We start from the raw sequence: 12,887 nt of genomic DNA on the forward strand, positions 1-12,887 counted from the left end.
CAACCTGGGAAAACCCGAGATCTGAGTTACTTTATGCTGTTAAACATATTGGGGGAAAAATCACAGAAGAACCACTGTCACACACAGGTTGAGCAAACTTTTGAAAAGTTTCGTTCGCCAGACTCGCCAAACTTTTGGAAAATCGCGAGTTCAGTTCGGCTCCATTCGAGTTGAACCGGCAATGAAGTAAAACACTGCCTAACAGCTCTAAACCCCTGTCTAACACTGTTAAGAGTGTATTTAAAAGTAGTTTCAAAGTGATTTTAAGGCTCAGTTATGGCGGCATGCGGTAACCCATGGTAACTATTCGCTCATTTTTTAAGCTTATTCACACCAAAATAAAGCGGCATAAAGTATCCCTGGTTTCCAGTAGTGTTGAGCGGCATAGGCCATATTCGAATTCGCGAATATTCGCGAATATATGGACGAATATTCGTCATATATTCGCGAATATTCGCATATTCGTTATATTCCCGTTTTATTTTCGCATATGCGAACATTCGCGTATGCGAAAACTATCATATGTGCATATTAGCATATACAAAATTAACATACGCGAAAATTCGCATATGTGAAAATTCGCATGTGCTAATTTTCGCATATGCTAATTTACGCATATGCGAATTTTCGCGCGCCAGTCTCACACAGTAGTATTAGAGCCTTCTTTCCACCACACAAGCTGGAAGCAGAGAGGGATGATCACTGTGATGTGTACTGTGAAAAAAAAACAAAAAAAAACGAATATTCGTAATTACGAATATATAGCGCTATATTCGCGAAATTCGCGAATTCGCGAATATGCGATATTCGCGAATAATATTCGAATTGCGAATATTCGTGAGCAACACTAGTTTCCAGTAGATGCCTGTCAGCGTTAAAATGCACACAGAGACACAGGAAGATGCTGTGGCTTTATCCCTGCCTGCCAAAAATTATCCCTTTTTTGGGAGTAGTAACAGAATTGGTGTTCTATAATGAAGACTAAAGACTGAAAAAGAAATAGCTCTTGTATGAAAAGCTGGGGAGGGCGTGGCATTATGCCACGTCTCCAGTCCCGGTAACCCGAAGATTTCCGAAACTGGAGACGAAGACCTGCATAGAATGCGGGTGCTGCAGGGAGATTGCGGGGGTCCCAGCGGCAGGCCCCTTTTGATAGGGGATAAGATGTTTTTGCCTGGAATACCCCTTTAACTTCCTTCTCAGAAGGTGCGAAAAATTCCCCCATTTTGGATTATAATGAGAGTCTAAGGGTGTGGCTATCCAGTACTTTTCTCTTCCCTTCAAGCTCACAATATGCTTGTTATTGTGCACGCAGGAAAGCATACACTTAGCCATCCTTGCCCCCTTTTTTTGAGGGCCCAGTTTGTTTCACCTCTGTCCCATACTACCAAGGTTGGTCAATGCTCTTCCTTATCCGTTTTGTCTTGATTAAGGTCCTTGCATAGAGTCCATCTCAAAATCCTCCTCGTCACTGGTTATGGATACTAGATTTATAGGGACAGAACGTTGATCCAGAGATTTATTCTGACTGCCATATTTGGAGTCGGGAAGGAATTTATACCTCTAGTATGAGGGTTTTTTGCCTTCCTCTGGATCAACTCAGTAGGGACTCATTAGGGATATAGGTGAAACTTGATGGACTCTGGTCTTTTTTTCAACCTTATGAACTATGTTACTATGTTACCTCCTCATCCAATTCCTCCCCCTCAAGGAGAACATTTGTACTGTTGCCATCAACATGGGAAGTCTCCACCATCCCTCCTTCTTCCATCATCGCTGTCAGTGTCTGCTCCAAAGGGAAATTCATTTTGAAATTAAAATAAAAATTAAATTATGTGGTTCCTGGACTGGTGATGCTGACTTGCATGGGTTGTCTATGCGTAGACCTGGCTGTAACCAGTAGAACAGGTCATAGTGGCTTAGTGGAGGAAACAGTAGTAGCCTGAGTACAGCAGCAGTTTAAGGAACCTTCAAAATCAATTAGAATTTTGGAAGTAGCAGGCTTGCCAAAAAGTCCATTTCATTTTGGTCAGCAGCCCTGGCAGCCTCTGCAATTTTTCAGCTTCTCTCCACACGGAGGAGATGAGTAGGGTGACCACATTTCCTAACTGCCATTCAGGGACACTTACTTTCACAAGTGCAAATGCGGGATTGACCCGGGCGATCCAGGACACGTGGTCACCCTACGCACAGGGCAGAGCAGTACCATATCTGCAGCATATATATAGGAGGTTATGGGGCTTTATACAATACTAAGGTGACGCCAAACATAAGAGAATAGTAATAAATTAGAAAGTTCAGCTGTGATGTACATATGGCTCTCCTCTCTACACTGCAGGGAGACGGCCTATGTGCGCTACATAAGTGGTTTGTGGCTGAACCTTGCGCTCCCGCCCCTCCTCCTCGCTGATAACCGGGATGCTGCAGCTGGCAGCTCTGTCCCCATGACAACCCCAGTGATTGGGGGCGGAGAGCTGTAGCCTTCACCTGTAGCCCACGCTCACACATATTATCTAAGCCAGAGAGATGGCTCCAACACATGACGTCTGCACTGAGCTATCCGGGATCCGGCACGCACGCCGGGACTGAGAACACGGAAGACCAGGGAGGTGAGTGACTGGCTGGAATTCGCATGCGGGCACGTCCTGCAATGCCAATCCCAGCCCTGCCAGCAGCGGGAACAAGACAGGGGATTTCTGGAGTGGGCAAAGACTGTAAGAGACCCGCAGGTTTCTGTAGAAGAGTTTTGTCATGGGCACAGGTGACGCAGGAATGGACAAAATCTGTGACATCGCATTCAAGGTGCCCCCACCAGTAATGCCGGGAGATAAGTAGAAAAGTCTTTCATTTACCAGGGGGACCAGGCAGTAAAGAAGAATGTTCCCAATTCAAGACTGTTACGCCGAGCGCTCCGGGTCCCCGTTCCTCCCCGGAGCGCTCGCCTCATCCTCGTTGCTGCAGCGCCCCGGTCAGATCTCCTGACCGGGTGCGCTGCGGTACCGCCTCCAGCCGGGATGCGATTCGCGATGCGGGTGGCGCCCGCTCGCGATGCGCACCCCGGCCCCCGTACCTGACTCGCTCTCCGTCGGTCCTGTCCCGGCGGGCGCGGCCCCGCTCCCTAGGGCGCGCGCGCGCCGGGTCTCTGCGATTTAAAGGGCCAGTGCACCAATGATGGTGCCTGGTCCAATCTTCCAATTACCTTGATTAGTTTCCACCTGTGCACTCCCTACTTATACCTCACTTCCCCTGCACTCCCTTGCCGGATCTTGTTGCCATTGTGCCTAGTGAAAGCGTTCCCTTGTTTGTTCCTAGCCCGTGTTCCTGACCTCCTGCCGTTGCCCCTGACTACGATCCTTGCTGCCTGCCCCGACCTTCTGCTACGTCCGACCTTGCTTCTGTTTACTCCCTTGTACCGCGCCTATCTTCAGCAGCCAGAGAGGTTGAGCCGTTGCTAGTGGATACGACCTGGTCACTACCGCCGCAGCAAGACCATCCCGCTTTGCGGCGGGCTCTGGTGAAAACCAGTAGTGACTTAGAACCGGTCCACTAGCACGGTCCACGCCAATCCCTCTCTGGCACAGAGGATCCACCTCCTGCCAGCCGGCATCGTGACAGTAGATCCGGCCATGGATTCCGCTGAAGTTCCTCTGCCAGTTGTCGCCGACCTCCCCACGCTGGTCGCCCAGCAAGCCCGACTGGTCGCCCAGCAAGCCCGACAGATTGCCCAACGAAATCACCAGCTGGCATACTTGACCACCGTGACACTGCAACTTCAGTCACAGATACAGCAGCTGCTGCCGCAGATACAGCAACTTCAGTCACAGACACAGCAGCTGCAACAACCATCTCCTCCGCCGGCTCCTGCAACTCCTCCGCAGCAACCGGCCGCTCCTAACCCCTGCTTGTCCCTGCCGGACAAATTTGATGAGGACTCTAGACTCTGCCGTGGTCTCCTTTCTGGAAAGGCCTTGTCTGGGGCCACACCACTCTGGGACCGCAATGATCCTGCCACAGCCACAGTCCAGTCCTTCTTCGCTGAGGTCCGTGGTGTCTTCGAGGAGCCTGCCCGAGCTTCTTCTGCCGAGACTGCCCTGCTGAACCTGGCCCAGGGTGTTTCTTCCGTTGGCGAGTACGCCATTCAGTTCCGTGCTCTTGCTTCCGAGTTGTCCTGGAATAGTGAGGCTCTCTGCGCGACCTTTAAAAAAGGCATATCCAGCAACATTAAAGATGTTCTGGCCGCACGAGAAACTCCTGCTAACCTACATGAACTCATTCATCTTGCCACTCGCATTGACATGCGTTTTTCCGGATGGCGTCTGGAGCTCCGCCTGGATATGGACTTTGTTCGCACGAGGCGTTTTTTCTCCCCGGCTCCTCTCTCCTCTGGTCCTCTGCAAACCGTTCCTGTGCCTCCCGCCGTGGAGGCTATGCAAGTTGACCGGTCTCGCTTGACACCTCAAGAGAGGACACGACGCCGCATGGAGAATCTTTGCCTGTACTATGCCGGTACCGAACACTTCCTGAAGGATTGTCCTATCCGTCCTCCCCGCCTGGAAAGACGTACGCTGACTCCGCACAAAGGTGACACAGTTCTTGATGTCAACTCTGCTTCTCCACGCCTTACTGTGCCTGTGCGGATATCTGCCTCTACCTTCTCCTTCTCTACTATGGCCTTCTTGGATTCCGGATCTGCAGGAAATTTTTTTTTGGCCTCTCTTATCAACAGGTTCAACATCCCTGTGACCAGTCTCGCCAGACCCCTCTACATCAATTGTGTTAACAATGAAAGTTTGGACTGTGCCGTGCGTTACCGCACGGAACCCCTCCTAATGTGCATCGGACCTCATCACGAAAGAATTGAGTTTTTGTTCCTCAGGTTCTTTGGACCCAAGAAGAGGGGGAGACCCAAGGGGGGGGGTACTGTTACGCCGAGCGCTCCGGGTCCCCGTTCCTCCCCGGAGCGCTCGCCTCATCCTCGTTGCTGCAGCGCCCCGGTCAGATCTCCTGACCGGGTGCGCTGCGGTACCGCCTCCAGCCGGGATGCGATTCGCGATGCGGGTGGCGCCCGCTCGCGATGCGCACCCCGGCCCCCGTACCTGACTCGCTCTCCGTCGGTCCTGTCCCGGCGGGCGCGGCCCCGCTCCCTAGGGCGCGCGCGCGCCGGGTCTCTGCGATTTAAAGGGCCAGTGCACCAATGATGGTGCCTGGTCCAATCTTCCAATTACCTTGATTAGTTTCCACCTGTGCACTCCCTACTTATACCTCACTTCCCCTGCACTCCCTTGCCGGATCTTGTTGCCATTGTGCCTAGTGAAAGCGTTCCCTTGTTTGTTCCTAGCCCGTGTTCCTGACCTCCTGCCGTTGCCCCTGACTACGATCCTTGCTGCCTGCCCCGACCTTCTGCTACGTCCGACCTTGCTTCTGTTTACTCCCTTGTACCGCGCCTATCTTCAGCAGCCAGAGAGGTTGAGCCGTTGCTAGTGGATACGACCTGGTCACTACCGCCGCAGCAAGACCATCCCGCTTTGCGGCGGGCTCTGGTGAAAACCAGTAGTGACTTAGAACCGGTCCACTAGCACGGTCCACGCCAATCCCTCTCTGGCACAGAGGATCCACCTCCTGCCAGCCGGCATCGTGACAAAGACTTTACGTCTCAGTTTAGCAGGCACAAAAGATTTTCCAGGTGGAACTTGTTGAAGATAGACAGGAGCTACAGGAAACAATCACTCTGGAGGAATATTATGCATTGGCGTGGAATTCAAACCTGCAACATTGGAGGACCTGGAAAGAGCGTATGCTCTGAAGTTTTTGTTAGCAGGCCTAGGAGGAGGTGAAAGAGTTTTAGACTGGATGGGTACAAGACAATGATTTTGTCAAAACTGTCCCCAGCATGTGATTTCACCAGAATTCCAGTCTAGTTGAGGATAATGACGTTGAAGCCAAGGAAGACCTAGAAGAAGCTCTGATGTACAATGTGTCAGCAAATAGAACTCAATTTTTTCCTTATGCAAATCTCTTACTTGCAGGATGAGAGGTTCAGTGTGGTATAGCACCTTACAGTTCAGATTTTATCCATTAACAGAGGAAATGTACAATGGCTTGGCAAGACGAGTCACTGGAAGGTGAAGTTTCTGAACCAGGGAGATACCAATGAAGTCGCCAGCGGAACCAGAGTCTAAAAATGCAGAAGCATTGAAAGACTTCTTGGCAGGAGAAAAGACCTGTACTGGGATGGTGAAACAAGGAGAGGTAATATTCCCATCTAGGGAAGCCACTCTTACTCATCCAAGATGCAAGCATTTTCGTGGACGCAAAGGATGTATAGAACAGTCTTTGAGAAAGTGCTACGGACTGGCACAATATAGGCACAAATTCTGATACATTAGGCGAAAGCGATCCACCTGCATAGCCTCTTCAGCAGGAGGCAAAGAAGATTGTAGAGGTGGAGGTTGGAACACAGGAGCCAGTCAGGCACAGGGGGAGAAATAGCTGACACAGGGGGAGACTCAGGCACAGGGTGCTGAGCAGCAAGAAGCTGTTGCACCATAGCAGAAAGTTAATTCAGTTGTTGCGCTTGATGAACTAACTGCTGCATCTGTTGAGCCATGATTGTCAAAAGATCCAAAACATCTGGCAGAGGCACCCCAGCGGGATCCATGGCCGGATCTTACTGTAAGGGTCACGGCAGGTGGTGGATCCTCTGGGCCTGTGTGGATGATGACGTGAGCCATGCCAGGGAGCGGAGTCTAAGGTGCCGCTGGTTTTCACCAGAGCCCGCCGCAAAGCGGGATGGTCTTGCTGCGGCAGGTGGCACCCAGGTCACTACCCTTGGCATGACCTGTCCACAGGTTGCTGGATGAATAATGGTAAGGAAGGATTCAGACAAGACGTGGTCAGGATAGCTGATAGTCTAGTCAGGCGGCATAGTAGCAGGGTATGGTCATGGAACAAAGGAACAGATACACGGATAAACAGGAACAATTGAACACAGAAACTTTAACTCAGGGCACTAGGGTAACAAATATCCGACAAGGATTTATGGGAGGACCAGATACTTATAAGAGAAGGTGCAGGTGAATTCACTAATTAAGGGCGTACTGGCCCTTTAAATGTAATAGCTCCAGCAGGGGCATGCACGCCGGGACTGAGAACACGGAAGACCAAGGAGGTGTGTGACGGGCATCCGTTATTATACATCCATTTCTTAATTATACAATACAGAAAAACTGATGTTTAACCCCTTAAGGACACATGACGTACTGGAACGTCATGTGTCCACTCCCGATCTATAACGCGGGGCCACGGCTGTGCCGCGCGCTATTAACCCTTTAGACGCGGCGTTCAAAGTTGAACGCCGCATCTAAAGTGAAACCGAAAGCATGCCGGCTAGCTCAGTGGGTTGTTCGGGATAGCCGCGGCGAAATCGCGGCATCCCGAACAGCTTACAGGACAGCGGGAGGGCCCCTACTGGCCTCCCCGCTGTCCGATCGCCGAATGACTGCTCAGTGCCTGAGATCCAGGCATGAGCAGTCATGCGGCAGAATAATCGATCACTGGTTTCTTATGAGAAACCAGTGATCAATGTAATAGATCAGTGTGTGCAGTGTTATAGGTCCCTATGGGACCTATAACACTTAAAAAAAAAAGTGAATAAACATCATTTAACCCCTTCCCTATTAAAAGTTTGAATCACCCCCTTTTCCCATAAAAAAAACACAGTGTAAATAAAAATAAACATATATGGTATTGCCGCGTGCGGAAATGTCCGAGTTATAAAAATATATTGTTAATTAAACCGCACGGTCAATGGCGTGTGCGCAAAAAAATTCCAAAGTCAAAAATAGTGCATTTTTGGTCACTTTTTATATCATGAAAAAATGAATAAAAAGCGATCAATAAGTCCTATCAATGCAAAAATGGTACCGTTAAAAACTTCAGATCACGGCGCAAAAAATGAGCCCTCATACCGCCCCATAAACGGAAAAATAAAAAAGTTATAGGGATCAGAAGAGGACAATTTTAAATGTATACATTTTCCTGCATGAAGTTATGATTTTTTCCAGAAGTACGACAAAATCAAACCTATATAAGTAGGGTATCATTTTAACTTTATGGACCTACAGAATAAATATCAGGTGTCATTTTTACCGAAAAATGTACTACGTAGAAACGGAAGCCCCCAAAAGTTACAAAATGGCGTTTTTTTTTCAATTTTGTCTCACAATGATTTTTTTTTCCATTTCATCGTAGATTTTTGGGCACAATGACTGACATCATTACAAAGTATAATTGGTGGCGCAAAAAATAAGCCATAATATGGATTTTTAGCTGCAAAATTGAAAGAGTTATGATTTTTTAAATGCAAGGAGCGAAAAACGAAAACGCAAAAACGGAAAACCCACCGGTCCTTAAGGGGTTAATAACAGATGAATAATCATAGTGTGAAAGCAGCCTAATATGAAATAAAAAAGTAATGTGGGGTTCCTTCTGGCGGTGGCTATGTAAAAATGTATCCAAGTGAAAGAAATTCCTGGGTACTAGGAAGCATTGCCAAAAACACGTTCCTCCTAATGTCCATTTCTTACATTCATTATATTGGTAATACAGTATCTTGGGTTCTATAGACATTTTATATACTTCTTCGAATTATTGAATATAAAATAATATTATATAATGAATATAAAATGTATACGATTGCTTCTGCTGGTATATAAACTATCTGCTTTAAGCAATTATTTTAATACAAAATTAGATTACCTCTCTTGTATTATGAAGAACCTTTGCTTCAATGTCATATCTTTCCTCATCAACGATTCCAACCTTTTCATGAAGTTCACGGCACAACTCCTGTAAAAAGAATATTCTACTTGAAAAACTTTGTAACTGAAAATTAATATAACCATACTTGCCTTATACAATGGTTTTCCCATCACATAAAGGAATGGTAAATTAATAAGACAGGTTGTCACGTTATGCCTTATGGGGTCCAACTGCCAGGAACCCCCTTCAAAGATTTAAGGTGCTACATTAATGCTAGTTTAGTGCTGGATCCCTTTCACATTATATCCCTGCATTTAAGTGAATGAGGCTGTACAGCAACTTTGAAGGGGACACAGTGCTGAACAGTAGTGTTGAGCGGCATAGGCCATATTCGAATTCGCGAATATTCGCGAATATATGGACGAATATTCGTCATATTCGCGAATATTCGCATATTCGTAATGTTCTCGTTTTATTTTCGCATATGCGAATATACGCATATGCGAATATTCACGTGCGCGAAAATTTGTATACACAAAATTAACACACGCGAAAATGCGCATATGCGAAACTTATCATATGCAAATTTTCGCATATGCGAAAAGTCGCGCACCAGTCTCACACAGTAGTATTAGAGCCTTCTTACACCACATAAGCTGGAAGCAGAGAGGGATGATCACTGTGATGTGTACTGTGAAAAAAAATAAAATAAAATAAAAAAAAAACGAATATTCGTAATTACGAATATATAGCGCTATGTTCGCGAATATTCGCGAATTCGCGAATATGCGATATTCGCGAATAAAATTTGAATTGCGAATATTCGCGAGCAACACTACTGAACAGCTGCCGAACCAAACCAATCTAGATAAAATTACATATGTTAACAATTTAACATCACTATATGTGAAGGGAGAACCATCAAACCATGCAAAAAGTTATTTATATATATATATATATATATATATAAAAAAAAAAAACACCTGTAATACTGCCAGTCCTAAACCATGTGTGTTGCTATGGGGCACTCTCTCACTTAGGTATCTCTGCTTTTCTTCCTGAGTGTTTACATGCTCTTGATCCCATGCCTCCTTTGCCTTAGCAAGCATTAAACTCTGTGGAGATGAAGAACAAAATATATTTTTCTCAAAGGATGCAACATACATAATAACATAAATAGTTCACAAGAATGAAATGAAAAGGAGTCCGTCATAGTTAACAAAAGTGATCAAAAGGTCCCATCAAAATAAAAATGCTACCGATAAAAACTACAGACCACGGCACAAAAGATGAGCCCTCATATAGCCCCATATGCAGAAAAAAAAAGTTATAGGGGTCAGAAGATTTAAAGTAGTAAAATAAAATAAAACCTATATAAATATATCCTTGTAACTGTATGAAACTGTATGTGTAGAAACAGAAGCCCCCAAAATTACAACATGGCATTTTATTTTTCAATTTCACCCCACAAATATATGTATATATATATATATATACAACATTTTTTTTTTTTTTTTGGGGGGGGGGGGGGGGTTGCGATAGATTTTGTTATTAAATGATTGATGTAATTACAAAGTACAATTGGTGGCGCAAGAAACAAGCCCTTATATGGGTGTTTAGGTGCAAAATTGAAAGCATTATGATTTTTAGAAGGGGAGGTGGAAAAAATTAAATAGCAAAAAACAAAAAATTGTCCTAGTCCTTAAGGTGAAAAGGAGCTTGGTCCTTAAAGGGGTTCTCCGGCTCTAAGACATCTTATCCCCTATCCAAAGGATAAGGGATAAGATGTCTGATCGTGGGGTTCCCTCCACTGGGGAACCCCGCAATCTGGCATGCAGCAGCCACCTGCGGGAGCTGCACGCAATGCTGCAGCCTCAGAGTCTGCTGGGTCACGACTACGGGGCTGGAGTATCGTGACGTCAACATGGGAGCGGAGTTGTGATGTCACCATACTCCGACCCCTTAGACGTGACCCGGCAGACTCGGAGGCTGCAGCGCTGTGTGCAGCTCTCACAGGTGGGTGCTGCATGCCAGATTGCGGGTATCCCCAGCCGCGGGACCCACGCATTCAGACATCTTATCCCCTATCATTTGGATAGGGGATAAGAAGTCTTAGGACCAGAGTACCCCTTTAAGGGGTTAAAAGGACAACACTTTTTTTACATTTTTACTAATTCTATAGTTAAAGAACATTTTGTTGTTAGTTTTTCTCTATTTTGAAGATATACACGGCTATATACTTTTAAACAGCTTGATAGAGATACTTTTTCTATCTACAGAGCTCCACCTTGCTCTGGATAATGCAACCCTTACCGTACTTGATATACAGAGGATGCGACAATAAATGAATTGAAAAGAGGAATTCACAGACCTGTTTCAGACGTTTTTTGTTTATTTCTTTTTTTTCCCATTTTTCCAGCTATATAGCATATATTCCATTAAGTAGGAGCACGGAGCCACTGCATCCACATCCGTAGGTGAGCCTGACGCTACATTTTGGGGACGATCCCCTTAATCACGCCCTCAGACTAACAGCTAGGGATGACTTGAATACCTGTTACAACATACCTTGGTATATAAGAGGTTAATAACGCTACTTTTATTATGATTATTTTACAAATATGCCAAAACATGAGTAAAAGGCCTTAGAAACTCTAAAGACTTTAAAATTACAAAGCTCATTTAATACCTTCGGCTCCACCGTGTCTAGTTCATTTATACAGTAAACCTCCCTCTGCAGTAAACGCCATCTATTCATGTCCTCGTTCACACTGACAGGTACCTCTTCCGAAATTAAACATCTCAGATCCATTACATTATGCTTACACTGATTACCCACAGGTCCCGTTTTTTTATCTATTGCCTCCCTGTGTCTTAAAGATACAGGGATTTTCTATCTAGATTAGAACCAAATTGAGCAAATGCCTTTATGGCACTATATGAAGAAACGGTGGTCTATGGTGAAATGGGTATGGACACGTTGCTTACATGGCTTTGCTACGTTGAAGACGTGTTCATGCTATGGACAGGAGATGAAGATTCTCTACTTAATTTTGTGTCCACATTAAATAGTAAGCATGACACCATAAAATTTACATTAAATTATGATAAAACAGTAATACAATATTTGGACGTAGAAATAAAAAAAAACAGTGATGATTCGAAACGAGTCTTTACTCAAAGCCAACAAATAGAAACCACATGCTCAATAAAAGTAGTTTTCAAATCTCCATGACATTTAAAGGACTACCAAAGAGTCAATTTATAAAGGCAAAGAGAATATGTAACACAGAGTCGGCATATCAAAAAAGTAAAGAACAATTGATGTATATAAATTTAAAGATAGAGGTTTTACTAAAAATTAGCTGGAAAAACAGTAAAAGAAATAAAGAGTAAAACAAGGGAAACCTTGATAAAGAAAGAAGGTAAAAAAGGAAAACGCATAGATAACCAAACTACGTACATTTCAACTTATGATAGACACTCTAGGTTGATAAAATGTACTGTAAATAAATATTGGAAATTATTAACAATTGATTCCGAATATAAAGGATAAATATGTAAAAATGAGTGTAGCTCACTCAGTAGAATAAATACCCGAGGTTAACTGGTGTTACCTTCACCCAAAGGTCTATTGAATTGATTATGGATAAAGCTGAACAAACAGCTAAAATACCAGTCCTCAAGGTATAAATAGGTATAAATAAAGAAGAAAGAGATAGACAGTAATAGATGATCCAGGTATTAGTAATAAAAGTATTTATTGGATACTATATATATTAATAGCTACTGTTCGCTGTTCCTGCAGGGCCCTTGCATGGGACATAGAACAAGGTAAAATGTAGCGATGGTATAGATAATAAGTAAGACAAATAAAATGATAAAATCAGCAACTTGCATCTATAATGGTGAATAAATAGTTGGAATAGGTAGTCCTTATTAAAAAGTCCTTGGTATTAAATGTCTCTCAATAGCACTCAAATAGCTATATGCGATGTTAGCATCTCTGTATAGTCTGAATGGATAATGACGGTTGTAGAATATATGATCAGCACTTCAATAAACTGTCAATCTTAATCAAGGGTAGCAGTTTTGTGATACAACATTTCCAGTATTGGAAGTACAGT

General features: G+C 44.7%; 1 protein-coding gene across 1 annotated transcript in view; it reads right to left on the reverse strand.

The window, feature by feature from the left end:
* TNNI1 (troponin I1, slow skeletal type) overlaps positions 1–12,887 on the reverse strand; it is an 84,802-nt gene that overhangs the window by 41,762 nt on the left and 30,153 nt on the right. Inside the window, exons 3-4 of the mRNA XM_056560146.1 lie at positions 9,744–9,875; positions 8,758–8,847 (exon numbers count right to left, since the gene is read on the reverse strand). Coding sequence (XP_056416121.1) covers positions 8,758–8,847; positions 9,744–9,875 — 222 coding nt within the window. The remainder of the gene's footprint in view (positions 1–8,757; positions 8,848–9,743; positions 9,876–12,887) is intronic.

The sequence above is a fragment of the Hyla sarda genome, chromosome 2 (assembly GCF_029499605.1).
Source record: "Hyla sarda isolate aHylSar1 chromosome 2, aHylSar1.hap1, whole genome shotgun sequence".
NCBI classification, from domain to species: Eukaryota; Metazoa; Chordata; class Amphibia; order Anura; family Hylidae; genus Hyla; species Hyla sarda.